General features: G+C 54.6%; 1 protein-coding gene across 1 annotated transcript; it reads left to right on the top strand.

Annotated features, from left to right (window-relative positions):
* The first annotated feature begins 14,596 nt into the window (after positions 1 to 14,596).
* Positions 14,597 to 15,979, top strand: LOC114082685 (sperm motility kinase 2B-like). Its single transcript, XM_027923795.2, has one exon. The coding sequence runs from the start codon at positions 14,597 to 14,599 to the stop codon at positions 15,977 to 15,979; it is 1,383 nt and encodes a 460-aa protein (XP_027779596.2).
* Positions 15,980 to 22,766: the final 6,787 nt, after the last annotated feature.

The raw sequence follows: 22,766 nt of genomic DNA, 5'->3' as shown, positions 1-22,766 counted from the left end.
CTGTCTAGCAGGTAACAAGGCACAGTCTCCACTCTCCACCCCATGCTTGTGTGAACATGTGCACGAGTGTGCACACACACACACACACACAGAGACACTCGTATAACAATGGGCATGGTGCTATCTGCCTTCACTTCTTATTGGTTGGGAGGATGAGGCAGGGGGATTGCCAGTTCAAGACCTGCCTAGGCAACCTTAGCAAGATCCTTTGCCAAAATAAAATAGAAAGTGCTAGGAAAGTAACTCAGAAGTAGAGCACTCACTTGCCTAACATGTGCGACGTCCTGGTCTCCGTAACTATTAACAGAAGAAAGAAAGAAGGCGAGAGTACAAGGGGCTTGAAGGCATGAGTTGAAGGGTGTGGCAGAGCCTCTTGGCCAGCTCCTCCTTGGAAGATGCATTCATAGGCTGGTTTGAGATCTTGTGGGTCATGGGGCAGCACAGCTTGGCCATGGCCCAACACATACTGACAGGGACAGTGTTGCCATGAAAGCCCCGAGGAAGGTGGAGCAGGATGGCGTGCCCTTTTCCATGTCTGAGTAGACATCATGAAGAGTATGGAGCACCCCACGTGGTCCAAGATTTGGAAATCATCAACACCCCTGGCTCAGCCCACATGGAGAGGGAGCATGAGGCTGGGGGTCAGCTGCAGTGGCACATCCCAGAGGCTGTGGGACTTCAGGAGAATGAGGTCATCAGGGTGTTCAGGCAGGTGGCCAGTGCCATGGGCTACTGCCAAGTGCAGGGCATCAAGCACTGGGACTTAAAGGCAGACACTGTCCTTCTGGAGCTGAAGGAAGCATCAAGCACTGTGACTTTGGCCTAGCCTGAAGGTTCATGGCTGGACAGATGCTGGACGTGTTCTGCAGCATTGTTGCCTACTGGGCCCCAGAGCTGTATCCGTGTAGGGTGTACTATGGCACCACAGTGGACATCTGGAGCCTGGGTATCCTCTTATATCTCATGCTCATAGGTGACTCCCAGTTACTGGAATTACCTTTGCACAGGTCAAAAGCTACAGGAAGGCAGGAGTACCCAGCCACCTGTCAGCCTAGGTGAGAAGCCTCATCTCGCAGATGCTGACCGTGGAGCCCTCACATAGGCCCACGCTAGAGCAGATCCTGAGGCACCAGTGCATGAAGCAGCGTGGGGAATGCTCGCGGAGTCCCCCGCTGAGCTACTCCCCCCAATCCTGGGCACTTCCATCATCCTGGCCATGCTGGACCTGGGTTACGGCTACAGGGGAACTGGGTGTCAGTATCAACCAGACAATTTGACAAAGCCATGTCAACCTACCTCATGCTGCGCTACCAGAAAACCCCAGGGGCAGGGGTGGGCTCAAGGTCCAAGGAAGCATGGGTGGCTGGAGGCGGAGGCCTTCTGCACCCCTCAATCCCTCATACCTTTATTCAGGGCCCAAGGAGGAGCACCACCAGGTCTGCCCTTCACACTGGCCCCTCAGGGGGCAAGAGAAGCAGCCACATGAGGACCCAAAGCCACTGGGGCTGGGGGCAGCAGAAGAGCCAGCCTGCCTGCCATTTCCCTATGCAGCCTGCTGGCCAGCGCCCTCAATCACAGCCATGCAGACCCACTGCCCAGCTGCTGGCCAAGCAGCAGTGGACAAGAGGCAGAGAGTGACTCCTCCCAGGCCCCATCCCTCTGAGCAACACCCTGCTGGGACTGAGACCCATGGCTGAATGCGTGAGCTCCCCAGCGGCTGGTGAGGCCTAGTCAAGAAGACGGCCGACTGTTTCAGAAGGCTCTGTTGCTGCACGCAGGCCCCAAACAGGCACGGTGACCAAAGCAGAGTGGCTCCCATGTGAGGAGGACACACCTCAACCGACAGACCTACTGACTCCAAGCCTCCAGAGTCTTCACCACCAGGGGACTCCCAGGCCAGCACCCAGCTGAGAGGCCGCAGGGCCAAGCAGGTGCAGCGGTGCTGTCTTTGATGTCACCTGTGCCCTGATGGCAGTGTTCACTACCACATTCTCTTCATTGAGTTTTTTTTCAAAATTAGTCCCTCCATGTAGACAAGAAAAGTAATTCCTGCTTTTAGAATTGCCAGAAATGGGCATGTCCAGACTTCTGTGTGCTCACCCATCTCTGAGTCCCTGCCTAAGGTCTTCAGTTCATTATGAGGAGGGACTCATCTCGTGGCACAAGGATGACCTCGTTCCTTGCCTCTTGTTTAAGAATTTGTCCCTCCAAAAGTGCTACTGAAGCTTCCATGCTAAAGCAGCAATGTGGACAGGAGGGCCTTCAGGAGGGGTGCCTTCCGAAGGGGACGTGCATCGTCCTGCCAGACCTTGTCTAGCAGGGCACAGGCCAGGTCCTACTTCCCACTCCACACATGTGTAAATAGGGCACGCATGCGTGCACACACCAACACACATATTTCCATGGGCATAGACGTATCTGCCTCCACTAATTGTTTGTGGGAGGATGAAGAGGATTACAAGTTCAAGACCAGTCTAGGCAACTTAGGGAGATCCTTTGCCAAAATAAAGAGAAAGTGCTAGGAAAGTAACTCAAAAGTAGAGCACTTGCCAAACCTGTGTGACGTCCTGTCTCCGTGACTCTGACCACAGAAAGAACAAAAGGGAGAATGGACAGGACATGAAGGGATGAGTTCGGCCCTTTCATGGTGTAGAGTGGGGACACAGCAACACTGCACCCCGCTGAAGGCAAAAGCGAGACATCTAGACTCTCGTCTCCTGGGGCCTCAACAGTGGCCTCCTCAGATCTCTGAGTTGGGAGAAGTCTGTTTCTGGGGTTCCAAATGATACAGCCCAGGCCCTTTGGATGGAGAAGCATGAAGGGATCGAGGCGTCTGGGATGTCTCCATAGCAAATGTGAGGCACTTGAGCCAGCCGAGATATAAGGCCCGGCCGAGGTCGGAGCTTGTCCACCAGCACAGGAAGCTCTAGGCGTGACCTCTGGGACTCCCATAGTTAGCGCGTTTGGTGGTTTGGTGGGTTGGTGGGTTGGTTGCAGATTTGGGTTGGTTCTTTGATTTGGGGCTCTTTTGTTGGGCTTTGTTATTAGTTTTGCTTGTGTTCTTTGCTTTGTTGTGTTTGTTTTCAGCTAGCGGCCTTAGTGGGCGTGGGGGCAGACGATGTCTAGAGAGAGCAGTGAGCTAGTGCGGTGCGGAGGGTGTGGTGGGGCCTCTCAGCCACTGCCACGCGAGTGCTCTGGGAAGGACAGTCACTGGCCATAGGGCACTTGGCTGGCAGGTTCAGCCTTCATCACTTTGAAAATACACTGCCTTCTGGGCTCCAGGCTGTGTTCTTATGAGGTACGTCATAGGACCTTGTGGGGCAACGATGAGGGAGACCCTACCTCAGACCCCACAGACATTGGGATGTGGCCACGACTCCCGGGCAGCACAGCATTTTGGTCCAGTGTCGTGATGTGAGTGAAGTGCTACCATGCTTGTGACACAGATCAATCCAGGTTGGAAGGACAGGCGTTGAAGAGCTTGGAGGACAAGGATGGGGTCTCTCCAAGGCAAAGGCGATACATTTTTGTACTCGCAAATCAAAAGCTGCTGGAGCCTCATATAGGCTTAAATTGCAAGTGTCCATATGGCACTGAGCAACCACGTTCTGCAGAGCCTACTTCTCTGAATTCGGAATGTGGCAAAAGTCCTGGAGGCCTGACGGGGAGACACCACTGTGGGCACCACCTGGGCACGAGTGGACCACTCCTTGCTGTGATCTCACCAAGAGCAAATCTGAGGCCCTTGAGCCAGCGGGGATATAAGGCCCGGCCGAGGCCGGGAACTTGTCCATAAGCACAGGGAGCTCTAGGCAGTGACCTGTGGGACTCCCATAGTTAGCGCGTTTGGTGGTTTGGTGGGTTGGTGGGTTGGTTGCAGATTCGGGTTGGTTCTTTGATTTGGGGCTCTTTTGTTGGGCTTTGTTATTAGTTTTGCTTGTGTTCTTTGCTTTGTTGTGTTTGTTTTCAGCTAGCGGCCTTAGTGGGCGTGGGGGCAGACGATGTCTAGAGAGAGCAGTGAGCTAGTGCGGTGCGGAGGGTGTGGTGGGGCCTCTCAGCCACTGCCACGCGAGTGCTCTGGGAAGGACAGTCACTGGCCATAGGGCACTTGGCTGGCAGGTTCAGCCTTCATCACTTTGAAAATACACTGCCTTCTGGGCTCCAGGCTGTGTTCTTATGAGGTACGTCATAGGACCTTGTGGGGCAACGATGAGGGAGACCCTACCTCAGACCCCACAGACATTGGGATGTGGCCACGACTCCCGGGCAGCACAGCATTTTGGTCCAGTGTCGTGATGTGAGTGAAGTGCTACCATGCTTGTGACACAGATCAATCCAGGTTGGAAGGACAGGCGTTGAAGAGCTTGGAGGACAAGGATGGGGTCTCTCCAAGGCAAAGGCGATACATTTTTGTACTCGCAAATCAAAAGCTGCTGGAGCCTCATATAGGCTTAAATTGCAAGTGTCCATATGGCACTGAGCAACCACGTTCTGCAGAGCCTACTTCTCTGAATTCGGAATGTGGCAAAAGTCCTGGAGGCCTGACGGGGAGACACCACTGTGGGCACCACCTGGGCACGAGTGGACCACTCCTTGCTGTGATCTCACCAAGAGCAAATCTGAGGCCCTTGAGCCAGCGGGGATATAAGGCCCGGCCGAGGCCGGGAACTTGTCCATAAGCACAGGGAGCTCTAGGCAGTGACCTGTGGGACTCCCATAGTTAGCGCGTTTGGTGGTTTGGTGGGTTGGTGGGTTGGTTGCAGATTCGGGTTGGTTCTTTGATTTGGGGCTCTTTTGTTGGGCTTTGTTATTAGTTTTGCTTGTGTTCTTTGCTTTGTTGTGTTTGTTTTCAGCTAGCGGCCTTAGTGGGCGTGGGGGCAGACGATGTCTAGAGAGAGCAGTGAGCTAGTGCGGTGCGGAGGGTGTGGTGGGGCCTCTCAGCCACTGCCACGCGAGTGCTCTGGGAAGGACAGTCACTGGCCATAGGGCACTTGGCTGGCAGGTTCAGCCTTCATCACTTTGAAAATACACTACCTTCTGGGCTCCAGGCTGTGTTCTTTTGAGGTACGTCATAGGACCTTGTGGGGCAACGATGAGGGCGACCCTACCTCTCACCCCACAGATATTGGGATGTGGCCACGACTCCCGGGCAGCACAGCATTTTGGTCCAGTGTCGTGATGTGAGTGAAGTGCTACCATGCTTGTGACACAGATCAATCCAGGTTGGAAGGACAGGCGTTGAAGAGCTTGGAGGACAAGGATGGGGTCTCTCCAAGGCAAAGGCGATACATTTTTGTACTCGCAAATCAAAAGCTGCTGGAGCCTCATATAGGCTTAAATTGCAAGTGTCCATATGGCACTGAGCAACCACGTTCTGCAGAGCCTACTTCTCTGAATGCGGAATGTGGCAAAAGTCCTGGAGGCCTGACGGGGAGACACCACTGTGGGCACCACCTGGGCACGAGTGGACCACTCCTTGCTGTGATCTCACCAAGAGCAAATCTGAGGCCCTTGAGCCAGCGGGGATATAAGGCCCGGCCGAGGCCGGGAACTTGTCCATAAGCACAGGGAGCTCTAGGCAGTGACCTGTGGGACTCCCATAGTTAGCGCGTTTGGTGGTTTGGTGGGTTGGTGGGTTGGTTGCAGATTTGGGTTGGTTCTTTGATTTGGGGCTCTTTTGTTGGGCTTTGTTATTAGTTTTGCTTGTGTTCTTTGCTTTGTTGTGTTTGTTTTCAGCTAGCGGCCTTAGTGGGCGTGGGGGCAGAGGATGTCTAGAGAGAGCAGTGAGCTAGTGCAGTGCGGAGGGTGTGGTGGGGCCTCTCAGCCACTGCCACGCGAGTGCTCTGGGAAGGACAGTCACTGGCCATAGGGCACTTGGCTGGCAGGTTCAGCCTTCATCACTTTGAAAATACACTGCCTTCTGGGCTCCAGGCTGTGTTCTTTTGAGGTACGTCATAGGACCTTGTGGGGCAACGATGAGGGAGACCCTACCTCTCACCCCACAGACATTGGGATGTGGCCACGACTCCCGGGCAGCAGAGCATTTTGGTCCAGTGTCGTGATGTGAGTGAAGTGCTACCATGCTTGTGACACAGATCAATCCAGGTTGGAAGGACAGGCGTTGAAGAGCTTGGAGGACAAGGATGGGGTCTCTCCAAGGCAAAGGCGATACATTTTTGTACTCGCAAATCAAAAGCTGCTGGAGCCTCATATAGGCTTAAATTGCAAGTGTCCATATGGCACTGAGCAACCACGTTCTGCAGAGCCTACTTCTCTGAATTCGGAATGTGGCAAAAGTCCTGGAGGCCTGACGGGGAGACACCACTGTGGGCACCACCTGGGCACGAGTGGACCACTCCTTGCTGTGATCTCACCAAGAGCAAATCTGAGGCCCTTGAGCCAGTGGGGATATAAGACCAGGACGAGGCTGGGACCTTGTCCTCAAGCACAGGGAGCTCTAGGCAGTGACCTGTGGGACTCCCATAGTTAGCGCGTTTGGTGGTTTGGTGGGTTGGTGGGTTGGTTGCAGATTCGGGTTGGTTCTTTGATTTGGGGCTCTTTTGTTGGGCTTTGTTATTAGTTTTGCTTGTGTTCTTTGCTTTGTTGTGTTTGTTTTCAGCTAGCGGCCTTAGTGGGCGTGGGGGCAGAGGATGTCTAGAGAGAGCAGTGAGCTAGTGCGGTGCGGAGGGTGTGGTGGGGCCTCTCAGCCACTGCCACGCGAGTGCTCTGGGAAGGACAGTCACTGGCCATAGGGCACTTGGCTGGCAGGTTCAGCCTTCATCACTTTGAAAATACACTGCCTTCTGGGCTCCAGGCTGTGTTCTTTTGAGGTACGTCATAGGACCTTGTGGGGCAACGATGAGGGCGACCCTACCTCTCACCCCACAGACATTGGGATGTGGCCACGACTCCCGGGCAGCAGAGCATTTTGGTCCAGTGTCGTGATGTGAGTGAAGTGCTACCATGCTTGTGACACAGATCAATCCAGGTTGGAAGGACAGGCGTTGAAGAGCTTGGAGGACAAGGATGGGGTCTCTCCAAGGCAAAGGCGATACATTTTTGTACTCGCAAATCAAAAGCTGCTGGAGCCTCATATAGGCTTAAATTGCAAGTGTCCATATGGCACTGAGCAACCACGTTCTGCAGAGCCTACTTCTCTGAATTCGGAATGTGGCAAAAGTCCTGGAGGCCTGACGGGGAGACACCACTGTGGGCACCACCTGGGCACGAGTGGACCACTCCTTGCTGTGATCTCACCAAGAGCAAATCTGAGGCCCTTGAGCCAGCGGGGATATAAGGCCCGGCCGAGGCCGGGAACTTGTCCATAAGCACAGGGAGCACTAGGCAGTGACCTGTGGGACTCCCATAGTTAGCGCGTTTGGTGGTTTGGTGGGTTGGTGGTTTGGTTGCAGATTCGGGTTGGTTCTTTGATTTGGGGCTCTTTTGTTGGGCTTTGTTATTAGTTTTGCTTGTGTTCTTTGCTTTGTTGTGTTTGTTTTCAGCTAGCGGCCTTAGTGGGCGTGGGGGCAGACGATGTCTAGAGAGAGCAGTGAGCTAGTGCGGTGCGGAGGGTGTGGTGGGGCCTCTCAGCCACTGCCACGCGAGTGCTCTGGGAAGGACAGTCACTGGCCATAGGGCACTTGGCTGGCAGGTTCAGCCTTCATCACTTTGAAAATACACTACCTTCTGGGCTCCAGGCTGTGTTCTTTTGAGGTACGTCATAGGACCTTGTGGGGCAACGATGAGGGCGACCCTACCTCTCACCCCACAGACATTGGGATGTGGCCACGACTCCCGGGCAGCAGAGCATTTTGGTCCAGTGTCGTGATGTGAGTGAAGTGCTACCATGCTTGTGACACAGATCAATCCAGGTTGGAAGGACAGGCGTTGAAGAGCTTGGAGGACAAGGATGGGGTCTCTCCAAGGCAAAGGCGATACATTTTTGTACTCGCAAATCAAAAGCTGCTGGAGCCTCATATAGGCTTAAATTGCAAGTGTCCATATGGCACTGAGCAACCACGTTCTGCAGAGCCTACTTCTCTGAATTCGGAATGTGGCAAAAGTCCTGGAGGCCTGACGGGGAGACACCACTGTGGGCACCACCTGGGCACGAGTGGACCACTCCTTGCTGTGATCTCACCAAGAGCAAATCTGAGGCCCTTGAGCCAGCGGGGATATAAGGCCCGGCCGAGGCCGGGAACTTGTCCATAAGCACAGGGAGCTCTAGGCAGTGACCTGTGGGACTCCCATAGTTAGCGCGTTTGGTGGTTTGGTGGGTTGGTGGGTTGGTTGCAGATTCGGGTTGGTTCTTTGATTTGGGGCTCTTTTGTTGGGCTTTGTTATTAGTTTTGCTTGTGTTCTTTGCTTTGTTGTGTTTGTTTTCAGCTAGCGGCCTTAGTGGGCGTGGGGGCAGACGATGTCTAGAGAGAGCAGTGAGCTAGTGCGGTGCGGAGGGTGTGGTGGGGCCTCTCAGCCACTGCCACGCGAGTGCTCTGGGAAGGACAGTCACTGGCCATAGGGCACTTGGCTGGCAGGTTCAGCCTTCATCACTTTGAAAATACACTGCCTTCTGGGCTCCAGGCTGTGTTCTTTTGAGGTACGTCATAGGACCTTGTGGGGCAACGATGAGGGCGACCCTACCTCTCACCCCACAGACATTGGGATGTGGCCACGACTCCCGGGCAGCAGAGCATTTTGGTCCAGTGTCGTGATGTGAGTGAAGTGCTACCATGCTTGTGACACAGATCAATCCAGGTTGGAAGGACAGGCGTTGAAGAGCTTGGAGGACAAGGATGGGGTCTCTCCAAGGCAAAGGCGATACATTTTTGTACTCGCAAATCAAAAGCTGCTGGAGCCTCATATAGGCTTAAATTGCAAGTGTCCATATGGCACTGAGCAACCACGTTCTGCAGAGCCTACTTCTCTGAATTCGGAATGTGGCAAAAGTCCTGGAGGCCTGACGGGGAGACACCACTGTGGGCACCACCTGGGCACGAGTGGACCACTCCTTGCTGTGATCTCACCAAGAGCAAATCTGAGGCCCTTGAGCCAGCGGGGATATAAGGCCCGGCCGAGGCCGGGAACTTGTCCATAAGCACAGGGAGCTCTAGGCAGTGACCTGTGGGACTCCCATAGTTAGCGCGTTTGGTGGTTTGGTGGGTTGGTGGGTTGGTTGCAGATTCGGGTTGGTTCTTTGATTTGGGGCTCTTTTGTTGGGCTTTGTTATTAGTTTTGCTTGTGTTCTTTGCTTTGTTGTGTTTGTTTTCAGCTAGCGGCCTTAGTGGGCGTGGGGGCAGAAGATGTCTAGAGAGAGCAGTGAGCTAGTGCGGTGCGGAGGGTGTGGTGGGGCCTCTCAGCCACTGCCACGCGAGTGCTCTGGGAAGGACAGTCACTGGCCATAGGGCACTTGGCTGGCAGGTTCAGCCTTCATCACTTTGAAAATACACTGCCTTCTGGGCTCCAGGCTGTGTTCTTTTGAGGTACGTCATAGGACCTTGTGGGGCAACGATGAGGGAGACCCTACCTCTCACCCCACAGACATTGGGATGTGGCCACGACTCCCGGGCAGCAGAGCATTTTGGTCCAGTGTCGTGATGTGAGTGAAGTGCTACCATGCTTGTGACACAGATCAATCCAGGTTGGAAGGACAGGCGTTGAAGAGCTTGGAGGACAAGGATGGGGTCTCTCCAAGGCAAAGGCGATACATTTTTGTACTCGCAAATCAAAAGCTGCTGGAGCCTCATATAGGCTTAAATTGCAAGTGTCCATATGGCACTGAGCAACCACGTTCTGCAGAGCCTACTTCTCTGAATTCGGAATGTGGCAAAAGTCCTGGAGGCCTGACGGGGAGACACCACTGTGGGCACCACCTGGGCACGAGTGGACCACTCCTTGCTGTGATCTCACCAAGAGCAAATCTGAGGCCCTTGAGCCAGCGGGGATATAAGGCCCGGCCGAGGCCGGGAACTTGTCCATAAGCACAGGGAGCTCTAGGCAGTGACCTGTGGGACTCCCATAGTTAGCGCGTTTGGTGGTTTGGTGGGTTGGTGGGTTGGTTGCAGATTTGGGTTGGTTCTTTGATTTGGGGCTCTTTTGTTGGGCTTTGTTATTAGTTTTGCTTGTGTTCTTTGCTTTGTTGTGTTTGTTTTCAGCTAGCGGCCTTAGTGGGCGTGGGGGCAGAGGATGTCTAGAGAGAGCAGTGAGCTAGTGCAGTGCGGAGGGTGTGGTGGGGCCTCTCAGCCACTGCCACGCGAGTGCTCTGGGAAGGACAGTCACTGGCCATAGGGCACTTGGCTGGCAGGTTCAGCCTTCATCACTTTGAAAATACACTGCCTTCTGGGCTCCAGGCTGTGTTCTTTTGAGGTACGTCATAGGACCTTGTGGGGCAACGATGAGGGAGACCCTACCTCTCACCCCACAGACATTGGGATGTGGCCACGACTCCCGGGCAGCAGAGCATTTTGGTCCAGTGTCGTGATGTGAGTGAAGTGCTACCATGCTTGTGACACAGATCAATCCAGGTTGGAAGGACAGGCGTTGAAGAGCTTGGAGGACAAGGATGGGGTCTCTCCAAGGCAAAGGCGATACATTTTTGTACTCGCAAATCAAAAGCTGCTGGAGCCTCATATAGGCTTAAATTGCAAGTGTCCATATGGCACTGAGCAACCACGTTCTGCAGAGCCTACTTCTCTGAATTCGGAATGTGGCAAAAGTCCTGGAGGCCTGACGGGGAGACACCACTGTGGGCACCACCTGGGCACGAGTGGACCACTCCTTGCTGTGATCTCACCAAGAGCAAATCTGAGGCCCTTGAGCCAGTGGGGATATAAGACCAGGACGAGGCTGGGACCTTGTCCTCAAGCACAGGGAGCTCTAGGCAGTGACCTGTGGGACTCCCATAGTTAGCGCGTTTGGTGGTTTGGTGGGTTGGTGGGTTGGTTGCAGATTCGGGTTGGTTCTTTGATTTGGGGCTCTTTTGTTGGGCTTTGTTATTAGTTTTGCTTGTGTTCTTTGCTTTGTTGTGTTTGTTTTCAGCTAGCGGCCTTAGTGGGCGTGGGGGCAGACGATGTCTAGAGAGAGCAGTGAGCTAGTGCGGTGCGGAGGGTGTGGTGGGGCCTCTCAGCCACTGCCACGCGAGTGCTCTGGGAAGGACAGTCACTGGCCATAGGGCACTTGGCTGGCAGGTTCAGCCTTCATCACTTTGAAAATACACTGCCTTCTGGGCTCCAGGCTGTGTTCTTTTGAGGTACGTCATAGGACCTTGTGGGGCAACGATGAGGGCGACCCTACCTCTCACCCCACAGATATTGGGATGTGGCCACGACTCCCGGGCAGCAGAGCATTTTGGTCCAGTGTCGTGATGTGAGTGAAGTGCTACCATGCTTGTGACACAGATCAATCCAGGTTGGAAGGACAGGCGTTGAAGAGCTTGGAGGACAAGGATGGGGTCTCTCCAAGGCAAAGGCGATACATTTTTGTACTCGCAAATCAAAAGCTGCTGGAGCCTCATATAGGCTTAAATTGCAAGTGTCCATATGGCACTGAGCAACCACGTTCTGCAGAGCCTACTTCTCTGAATTCGGAATGTGGCAAAAGTCCTGGAGGCCTGACGGGGAGACACCACTGTGGGCACCACCTGGGCACGAGTGGACCACTCCTTGCTGTGATCTCACCAAGAGCAAATCTGAGGCCCTTGAGCCAGCGGGGATATAAGGCCCGGCCGAGGCCGGGAACTTGTCCATAAGCACAGGGAGCTCTAGGCAGTGACCTGTGGGACTCCCATAGTTAGCGCGTTTGGTGGTTTGGTGGGTTGGTGGGTTGGTTGCAGATTCGGGTTGGTTCTTTGATTTGGGGCTCTTTTGTTGGGCTTTGTTATTAGTTTTGCTTGTGTTCTTTGCTTTGTTGTGTTTGTTTTCAGCTAGCGGCCTTAGTGGGCGTGGGGGCAGACGATGTCTAGAGAGAGCAGTGAGCTAGTGCGGTGCGGAGGGTGTGGTGGGGCCTCTCAGCCACTGCCACGCGAGTGCTCTGGGAAGGACAGTCACTGGCCATAGGGCACTTGGCTGGCAGGTTCAGCCTTCATCACTTTGAAAATACACTGCCTTCTGGGCTCCAGGCTGTGTTCTTTTGAGGTACGTCATAGGACCTTGTGGGGCAACGATGAGGGCGACCCTACCTCTCACCCCACAGACATTGGGATGTGGCCACGACTCCCGGGCAGCAGAGCATTTTGGTCCAGTGTCGTGATGTGAGTGAAGTGCTACCATGCTTGTGACACAGATCAATCCAGGTTGGAAGGACAGGCGTTGAAGAGCTTGGAGGACAAGGATGGGGTCTCTCCAAGGCAAAGGCGATACATTTTTGTACTCGCAAATCAAAAGCTGCTGGAGCCTCATATAGGCTTAAATTGCAAGTGTCCATATGGCACTGAGCAACCACGTTCTGCAGAGCCTACTTCTCTGAATTCGGAATGTGGCAAAAGTCCTGGAGGCCTGACGGGGAGACACCACTGTGGGCACCACCTGGGCACGAGTGGACCACTCCTTGCTGTGATCTCACCAAGAGCAAATCTGAGGCCCTTGAGCCAGCGGGGATATAAGGCCCGGCCGAGGCCGGGAACTTGTCCATAAGCACAGGGAGCTCTAGGCAGTGACCTGTGGGACTCCCATAGTTAGCGCGTTTGGTGGTTTGGTGGGTTGGTGGGTTGGTTGCAGATTTGGGTTGGTTCTTTGATTTGGGGCTCTTTTGTTGGGCTTTGTTATTAGTTTTGCTTGTGTTCTTTGCTTTGTTGTGTTTGTTTTCAGCTAGCAGCCTTAGTGGGCGTGGGGGCAGAGGATGTCTAGAGAGAGCAGTGAGCTAGTGCAGTGCGGAGGGTGTGGTGGGGCCTCTCAGCCACTGCCACGCGAGTGCTCTGGGAAGGACAGTCACTGGCCATAGGGCACTTGGCTGGCAGGTTCAGCCTTCATCACTTTGAAAATACACTGCCTTCTGGGCTCCAGGCTGTGTTCTTTTGAGGTACGTCATAGGACCTTGTGGGGCAACGATGAGGGAGACCCTACCTCTCACCCCACAGACATTGGGATGTGGCCACGACTCCCGGGCAGCAGAGCATTTTGGTCCAGTGTCGTGATGTGAGTGAAGTGCTACCATGCTTGTGACACAGATCAATCCAGGTTGGAAGGACAGGCGTTGAAGAGCTTGGAGGACAAGGATGGGGTCTCTCCAAGGCAAAGGCGATACATTTTTGTACTCGCAAATCAAAAGCTGCTGGAGCCTCATATAGGCTTAAATTGCAAGTGTCCATATGGCACTGAGCAACCACGTTCTGCAGAGCCTACTTCTCTGAATTCGGAATGTGGCAAAAGTCCTGGAGGCCTGACGGGGAGACACCACTGTGGGCACCACCTGGGCACGAGTGGACCACTCCTTGCTGTGATCTCACCAAGAGCAAATCTGAGGCCCTTGAGCCAGTGGGGATATAAGACCAGGACGAGGCTGGGACCTTGTCCTCAAGCACAGGGAGCTCTAGGCAGTGACCTGTGGGACTCCCATAGTTAGCGCGTTTGGTGGTTTGGTGGGTTGGTGGGTTGGTTGCAGATTCGGGTTGGTTCTTTGATTTGGGGCTCTTTTGTTGGGCTTTGTTATTAGTTTTGCTTGTGTTCTTTGCTTTGTTGTGTTTGTTTTCAGCTAGCGGCCTTAGTGGGCGTGGGGGCAGAGGATGTCTAGAGAGAGCAGTGAGCTAGTGCGGTGCGGAGGGTGTGGTGGGGCCTCTCAGCCACTGCCACGCGAGTGCTCTGGGAAGGACAGTCACTGGCCATAGGGCACTTGGCTGGCAGGTTCAGCCTTCATCACTTTGAAAATACACTGCCTTCTGGGCTCCAGGCTGTGTTCTTTTGAGGTACGTCATAGGACCTTGTGGGGCAACGATGAGGGCGACCCTACCTCTCACCCCACAGACATTGGGATGTGGCCACGACTCCCGGGCAGCACAGCATTTTGGTCCAGTGTCGTGATGTGAGTGAAGTGCTACCATGCTTGTGACACAGATCAATCCAGGTTGGAAGGACAGGCGTTGAAGAGCTTGGAGGACAAGGATGGGGTCTCTCCAAGGCAAAGGCGATACATTTTTGTACTCGCAAATCAAAAGCTGCTGGAGCCTCATATAGGCTTAAATTGCAAGTGTCCATATGGCACTGAGCAACCACGTTCTGCAGAGCCTACTTCTCTGAATTCGGAATGTGGCAAAAGTCCTGGAGGCCTGACGGGGAGACACCACTGTGGGCACCACCTGGGCACGAGTGGACCACTCCTTGCTGTGATCTCACCAAGAGCAAATCTGAGGCCCTTGAGCCAGTGGGGATATAAGACCAGGACGAGGCTGGGACCTTGTCCTCAAGCACAGGGAGCTCTAGGCAGTGACCTGTGGGACTCCCATAGTTAGCGCGTTTGGTGGTTTGGTGGGTTGGTGGGTTGGTTGCAGATTCGGGTTGGTTCTTTGATTTGGGGCTCTTTTGTTGGGCTTTGTTATTAGTTTTGCTTGTGTTCTTTGCTTTGTTGTGTTTGTTTTTAGCTAGCGGCCTTAGTGGGCGTGGGGTTCATGATGTCTATAGAGAGCAGTGAGCGTAGTGTGGTGCGGAGGGTGTGTCGGGACCTCGCGGCCTGCTCCTCCTTGGAGGAAGCCCTCATGGGCCGCTATGAGCCCCTGGGGGTCGTCGGGCAGGGCAGCTTTGCCAAGGTCTTCCTGGCCCGACACATCCTGACGGGGACGAAGGTGGCCGTGAAAGTCCTGCGGAAGGGGGCGGGGGCCACCTTGTCCTGGGTCTTGTCGGAGCTGGACATCATGAAGGGCTTGGAGCACCCGCACGTGGTGCAGCTGCTGGAGAACGTGGAGACCCCCGGCACTGCCTACGCGGTGATGGAGGACATGGCTGGGGGCCAGCTGGGCCAGCACATCCCGGAGGTGGTGGGCCTGTGGGAGGACGAGGCCCGCATGCTGTTCGGGCAGGTGGCCAGCGCCGTGGGGTACTGCCACGCGCAGGGCATCGCGCACCGGGACGTGAAGGCGGACAACGTGCTGCTGGATGCCGCGGGCCGCGCCAAGCTGTGCGACTTCGGCCTGGCCTGCAGGTTCAGGGCCGGAGAGAAGCTGGGCCTGCTCTGCGGCACCGTGGCCTACTGGGCCCCGGAGCTGCACCGGCGAGAGCCCTACGACGGCCCCGCGGTGGACGTCTGGAGCCTGGGTGTCCTCCTGATCCTCATGCTCACGGGCAGCGTCCCGTTCACCGGGGCCAGCTATGCGGAGGCCAAGGAGCAGGTGCTGCAGGCCAGGTACCACCTCCCGTTCCACCTGTCCGACGAGGCGCAGAGCCTGGTGTCCTGGATGCTGACCCTGGAGCCCGCGCACAGGCCCACGCTCCAGCAGATCCTGGGGCACCCGTGGCTGAGCCAGGATGGGGAACGCTGCCCGAGTCCTCCCGCCGAGCTGCTCCCCAAGCGCCCGGACACCTCCATCCTGCTGGCCATGCTGGACCTGGGCTACGGGCTGCAGGAGACCTGGGTGTCGGTGGCGACGCGCCAGTTCAACCAGGCCATGGCCACCTACCTCCTGCTGGGCCACCAGAAAACCCATTTGGGTGGGCTGCAAGGTCCAGCTGAAGCTTGGGTAGCTGGCGGCAGGGCCTTACCCGTGGCCCTCCAACCCCTCCAACTGGACTCTGGGCCCAAGGAGGGGTGCCAGCAACCTGCTCTTTGCTCCTGGCCCCTTTTGTCCTACACGGGCAGCCACAGAAGGAGCACAGACATCACAGCAGAGGGCCAGTGGGAGACCCAACCTGTCTGCCATTTTCCTGTGCAGCCTGCTTGCCAGCAGCCAATTCCCAGCCTGTGGCCCCTCCGCCCAGCTGCTGGCCAAGTGGCAGTGCTGAAGGCTGGAGAGCCTGTTCTCCCAGCCCCTGACATTGGAACCAAGCTCCTGTTCCACTGAGCAAGCTTCGCTGGTACCAGTTCCCTGGCTCTACCCGTGACACCAACAGGGGCTGGAGAGGAGTGGCCAGGAGGATGACCACCTGTGTCCCCTGGCTGTATTGCTGTGCAGGCCCCCAGGACAAGTCCCGGATGCCAGAACTGATTTGCTCCCACTTGAGGAGGGCACACACCACCACTCGACTTACGGACACGTGACTCCACTCAGTGGATGGCAACAGCCAGGACATCTGTGGAGCCAAGGGGGGCAGTGCCACCTGTGATTTCACATGTGCTTTGATTGGTGTCATTTTAAAAGGACAAATTAGCACTTCCACATTTGCAGGGTGCTGCGAGGGTTAGGTCCACCTGGCTCCTTCCCTTCTCTGTGTCCCAAGATGGATGGCACAGGGCCAGCTGTTGGAGGAAGAAGTGCAACGTGCTCTGGCCACTGCCTCCCAGATTCCTCAGGCAGGAGGCCACCTGAAGACACATGGACATCAGTGGGCCCCTGCGCCCCACCTGGAGCAGACATTAGGGGCTCTCCTAGGACACCAACCGCTTCCCTGCTCTCCCGTGCTCTTTCGCCAATGACTCTAGGGGGAGAGATGCTTTTCAATAACTTCTTATTCTGTTTCCATTTCTCAAAAATCTCATGATGAACTTGTGCTCCATCAGTGATCAGATACTGCATTCTCTGGCCTCCTCCTTGCAGCCTTGGAAGAGCAGGTAGTAATGTCCTAGCATAAATGTGTAAGGGACTGCTGACTTCAGAGACCTACTGAGGTCCCCCAACAGCAACATGTGACCCAAACTGTTCCAACGGGACAAGACCCTGAGCTGCCCAGGGCAGAAAGGCGGACCTTGTGCGTGACCTGACACTGATGGTGCCCGGTCGCCACTTTCATAGGGAATCATGGACAGGAGGAGCCATGAGCCCGAGTTCATCCTGCGGAGACACCCAGATGGCACAAAGACGCCCCATGTCGCAGGCCACGAGGGCAGCAGGGGTGGAGCGGCTGCCCTCCCCCAGAGCGGCTTAGGGGCTGCTGCTTGTTCTGTTGTTTGACCGAATTCTCAAGGAGTTAAATCTTGCAGTGGTGATGCTTTATCCTCTAACAGCGGCACAGGACTCTGCCTTTGACAGTTCTGCTGCAGGCCTGTGCCCTTTAGCCCCTCTGAGTTACCTAGGGGTACTAGCATGGTACCTTGTTTCCAGGTCCCCATGCTGAAAGGGCAGAGGATTGAAGTCACTCCTTCAAACCCTTTTCATTGTCTTTTGTTCTTTCTTCCCTGGTAATAGTTATGGAAACAGAATGTCATACATGTTAGCAAAAGCTCTACTCCTGATCTACTTTCCCAGATCTTTCTATTTTCTTCTGAAAAAGGGTCTCGATAATTTGCCTATGCTAATCTTGAATTTGCAATCCCCCTGCCTCAGCCTCCCAACCGACAAGAAGTAGAGATAGTTATCTCCATGCTAAGCAGTGTGTTTGTGCCTGTGACCGTGCATGCATGTTTGGTGTCGAGGGTGGAACCTGGACCTCCTTGCCTGCTAGACAAGGTCTCGCTGTAAGGTGCATATCTCACCCAGGAAGGCAGAGCATTGTTCTCACCACCTCCTGAAGGCCCTCCACTCAACACTGATGCATTGGCATTGAAAGTTTCAATGGCACATTTGAAAGGACACCCTCTTCAAATCACAGCACAGGGAAACAAAAAGGAAGTGACCACACCCCTGGACCTGCCTTCATGAGAGGAGTCTCTCATGCTGAACTGAATGACGTTGGACATTCAGAGACGGGGAAAGACACTAAGGTCTCTGCACACGCAAATTCATAGCAATAATAAAAGCCTTAATTACATTTGTTGTCAACACAATGTAGGCCTTGTGCAGGATGCGTAGGAACTGTTTTCTAAACAGACAAGTCCCATTTGTGATGTACAGCCTCATGGCCCAACCCCCTCCTGAAGGCCCTCTTCTCCACAGTGCTGCCTCGTGGCTGAACTTCCAACAGGACTGTTGGAGGGAAAGCCCTCAAGCCCCAGGTCTAGGACTTGGTCACTAGATGTGCCCTGCATCAGGGGAATCCTTTTGATTCATCCAAAGGACATTATATGGGAACTCAGAGCTGGAGGAGGACAGAAAGAGCTCTGGTGAACACAAATTCATGACAGTTGTCAACAGTGTGCTGCTTTTGTCTTCCCTGTGACTAAAGAGAATACTGTATGAAAAAAATCTCCTCCAGGGCTTAGCGCAGGTTATTGAACCCAGGATGCATGCTCTGCAGCTCTGTGACACAGGTGACTGAAGGGGATGCCCTGGAGCTGTAGGGGGGCATGCTAGGACCCCATGGGCGTGACGCTGCTCTGGGCTCACATCACTTGGTCATGTTAATTGGAACCCCAAGGAACCCCAAGGAATAGCTGTGGCCTAACCCAAATGAAAGGGAAAACCAACAAATAGCAAAGGAGGAAATGGCAGGAATGAGGCCAAGCATCCACGAGACCTCTAGGAACACACAAGAGATGGCTCCGGTGCCCTCCCTTGTCAGGACGTCCTGTCAGGAAAGCCCATGAAACACTCCCTGGAAGCACAGGAGGACCAGGACCCGGAGGACAGGCTACAGGAGCCCCCTGAGGGAGACCACCCAGCCCTGGCCGGATCTGGGGGAACAGGGCCAGGCAGAGGAGTTGCAAGGCCCCAGGTCGTGGGCATGATGAGTGAGCTCAGAGGGATGGAGGGACAGGCAGGCCTGGGTGTGTGACCCCGTCCTGGAGCAGGAGCAAAGGAGAGCCAGGTGTGGGTCTGACCAAGGTCACACTGGGCGCCGGCAGCTCTGGTGTCCACTCTGCAGATAAGGAAACTGAGGCTCAGGGAGGTCGAGACCCCTGTGAGTGCCTGCCTCCCTCCCTGGATGCACGGTCCTCACCCCCAGAGCACTGCCCTGGACCAGACTCACACGTGCTGGGCTCCCCACCTCCCAGGCGACTACTAAAGTGGGGTTGCAGCCGACAGCCATCCAGATAGCTGACCCAATGTGTCGGGTCATTCAGCCCCTTCCCCACTGAGTCCTCAGCAGGCTCCCTGCCCCAAAAATAACTTTGGCCCGTCTTCTCAGGGCTCTCCAGAGGACTGCTCTGGACACTTCCCAGACGGTGTTTTGCTCGTCTTGAGTTTGACGGCTCTGAGTCCTGGGAGGTCTTTCTACTTCCTGTGTAAGGAAAGCGCGACTTGTCCTCCAGAATCAGGAGAAACACACACAGAGCCGCCCAAGAGTGGCAGGGACCTGGAATGCCTGGTCACAGAGCAGACGCGACACAGCTGGAGAGAGCACTCGTGAACTGGAAGGTAGCCCTGAGGGAACGTCAGGATGTACCACAGAAAATCAAGAAGCTGAAGAAGGAGAAGACGGCCATGAACACCACAAAGCCCCAGAACCTCGTCTGAACTCGAGGGTAGAGAAGAAAGCACGCAGGAGAGCCCAGAGGGGCACTCTGCAAGCCAGGACTAGCATTTCCTGCTGAGGCCAACATGGGCTTCCTCGGACCCTCCTCGGCATCTCACAGTTGACTCAAGACTGTGGTGTGGCCGGAGACAGGAAAGCAGGACGTGGGTGCTAACTGAGGGCCACCACGCGGCACACGCTGCCCATGTGTCCCAGTGAGCCAGTCCCTGGCCTTGAGGCTGAAACCGCCACTCCCTTTTTGGCATGGGAGGTTCACTGTATCTCACTGGCTTCTGGGTGCTTGGTGGTTGGCACAAAGACACACACAGTAGGTGCTCAGTAAAGACCGTTGAATGAGCATGGACCTGCGGCTGGCAGAGTTCAGGTTCACGTCCACTGTGGCATAGAGGGGAGGAGGAGGAGGAGAATGGCTCTGAATTGAGGACCCTCTGACCCCAGGCCTGCACTGAACCCACATCCCAAGCAATGTCCACATGCCCCCATGATGGTTTGGACCTTAAAGGGCCCCGACAGCTCAGATGCTGAAGGTTTGGTCCTGTGGGGCTCATATCATGCCACTGTGTCTCGGAGACCAAACATGACCCAGAACCAGAACCCAGCAGGGAAGTGGCGCCCACTAGGGTGGGTTCTGGCCTTTCTTGGCCCAGCTCCTCCTCACTGTTTTCCTGGTCTCCTGCACTGTATCTGGGAGTGTCCGATTCATTTTCTGATTTCCCCAGTGGCTCACATCAAAGAGCCCACCTGGGGTCAGAGGGGAAACTTGGACTTGCTGTTAGAGCCACGTGGAGCCTGTTGACTATGGGAGCCATGAGATGGACCAAATGGGGCTCACACTGTGCGATGGACACCAGGTGATGGGGGCTGGGAACAGGAGGTCATGCTTTGCATCACAAACACCCCAAAAGCTTGAAGGCTTGCAACCCAATGCAGCCGTGTTAAGAGGTGGGCCGTGGGCAGGTGACTAGACCATAACGTCCCTGACCTCAAAATGCATTATGAGGGTACATTACTTGTGGGACTCTTAGGAATTTAAAGGATCTTAGGGGGACGGGGCCTAGTTGGGGGAAATAGGTAGTTGGAGACGTGGCCTTGAAGGTTACCTGCTTTTAGGTCACCACGAGGTAAGCAGATGCCCCACCACAAACCTGTTGTCCTGATGTTCTGCCTTGACAGGGGCCCAGGACAACAGGGCCAAGCAACCACACACTTTCACTTCTGAAAAAGTGAGCCAAAATAAAACTTTCTTCCATTTATTTATTTTCTTATGGGGGCAGGTGAGTACTAGGGATTGGACCCAGGGGCAATTTACCACTAAGTCACATCTACAGCCCTCTTTTTATTTTTTGAGATAAATGAAATTAAGTTAATTAGAGCCTCCCTAAATTGCTAAGACTGGCCTCAAAGTTGTGATCCTCCTGCCTCAGCCTCCCAAGCTGCTAGGATGACAGGTGTGCACCACCATGTTCGGCTCTTTCTTCCTTCTAAGTCATTTTGCTCAGGTATTTTGTTGCAGTGATGAAAAGCTAATTATCACACTTCCCAAGGCTGCTAGGGCAGCCGTCTGTCAGACATCAGGGGACAGGACTCCAGGAGAAAGCCCCACACCCTCTCGCTGACTCTGAACCCTGAGAGTCCACCCTGTTGGTCCAGCTCTATTTACACACCGTGGCAAATATTCCCTGCTTCACCTGAAACATTGGGCAGTTTTCAGATCTGTCTTAGCTTTTTCACTGCTGTGAATAAATACCTAACTAGAACAGCTGCAGAGGAGGAGAAGTTTATTTAGAGGCTCACGGTTTGGAGATCTCAGTCCATAGACAGCCAGCTCTATTCCTCAGGTGAAGCAGAACGTCATGTTGGAGGAGTGTGGTGAGGGAAGCGGTTCACATGATGATCAGGAAGCAGAGATACACTCTATTAGCCAGATGCAAAATATAAGTCCCAAGGCCACGCCCCCAACGCCCACCTCCTCCAGCCACGCCCCCAACACCCACCACCTCCAGCCACGCCCCCAAAACCCACCACCTCCAGCCACGCCTCCAAAACCCACCTTTCAGCTGCACCTCCAAAGCCCATCTCTCCTGCCACGCCCCCAATGCCCACCGCCTCCAGCCACACCCCCAATGCCCACCTCCTCCAGCCACACCCCCAACGCCCACCTCCTCCAGCCACGCCCCCAACGCCCACAACCTCCAGCCACGCCCCCAACGCCCATCTCTCCTGCCACGCCCCCAAGGCCTACAACCTCCAGCCACGCCCCCAACGCCCACCACCTCCAGCCACACCTGCAACACCCACCACCTCCAGCCACGCCCCCAATGCCCACCACCTGCAGCCACACCTGCAACACCCACCTCCTTCAGCTGCACCCCCAACGCCCACTTCCTCCAGCCACCGGTAGCCACCTTCCATTACCACTCACTTCATCCCATCAGGGGATCCATTCAGTGTTGACCCAGTCATTTCACCTCTAAACCTTCCTGCATTGTCTCACACATGAGCTTTTGGGGGACACCTCGCATCCAAACCATAACAATATCTTCTTGCAAATCAACAAAGTGAATCTTCTCATTTGGGTTTGGGGGGAAAGGCAGAAATAATGAGAAAGTCTGTGTTGCCTCAGTGGATGGAGGAGGATGTTCATAGGAAATGGGCTGGGTCTGTGCAACCAGAGTCCCTTTCTCTAGGGACAGCCCCCTCACCCTACACCACCACAACTCTCACCCTAAACCCAGCTTCCAGCTTCCCACCCCAAGATGTTGGTTGGTTCCTTTGGAAAATGGAACCGGGGCCCCAGACTCTGGCCATGAGCGGAGCAGAAATGCCTCCTTCACACATTCAAAGCCACACCTCCGTCAGCCCACACTTATGGAAGGGCTTCCCTGGGGACCTGCAGTTCCAACAAGCATCACAGTCCTCTCTACCTGGCAAAGGCTTTCCAGTGTGACTTCTCAGTTCTGTGCTGTGAATCTTATATGGAGTCAAAAACAGACCAAGCATTGCTATCTTAACTTAGCATGATGCTCTTTACTTTCATCTTTTAACCAGAAAATGCAATAATGTCATTCTTCTTCATGGCTAAGTAATACTCCAGTGTGTGTGTGTGTGTGTGTGTGTGTGTGTGTGTGTGCACGCACACGCATGTACATGTGCACATGCATAAATTTTCTTTAACCATTCATATCTTGATAGACACCTAGGTTGACCTTGGCTACTGTGAATTGTGCTGCTACAAATATGAGGTGGCAATATCACCGTAGTATGCTGATTTTACTGATTTTAGATAAGTACCAAGGTGTGTCATACCTGGGTTATATGGTGATTCCATTCCTAATCTTT

The sequence above is a fragment of the Marmota flaviventris genome, chromosome 7 (assembly GCF_047511675.1).
Source record: "Marmota flaviventris isolate mMarFla1 chromosome 7, mMarFla1.hap1, whole genome shotgun sequence".
NCBI classification, from domain to species: domain Eukaryota; kingdom Metazoa; phylum Chordata; class Mammalia; order Rodentia; family Sciuridae; genus Marmota; species Marmota flaviventris.
This window is presented reverse-complemented; position numbering and strand designations above follow the sequence as displayed.

Bases quoted from the DNA above. Each gene is read 5' to 3' on its own strand.
- LOC114082685 (XM_027923795.2), top strand. From the start codon at position 14,597: ATGTCTATAGAGAGCAGTGAGCGTAGTGTGGTGCGGAGGGTGTGTCGG.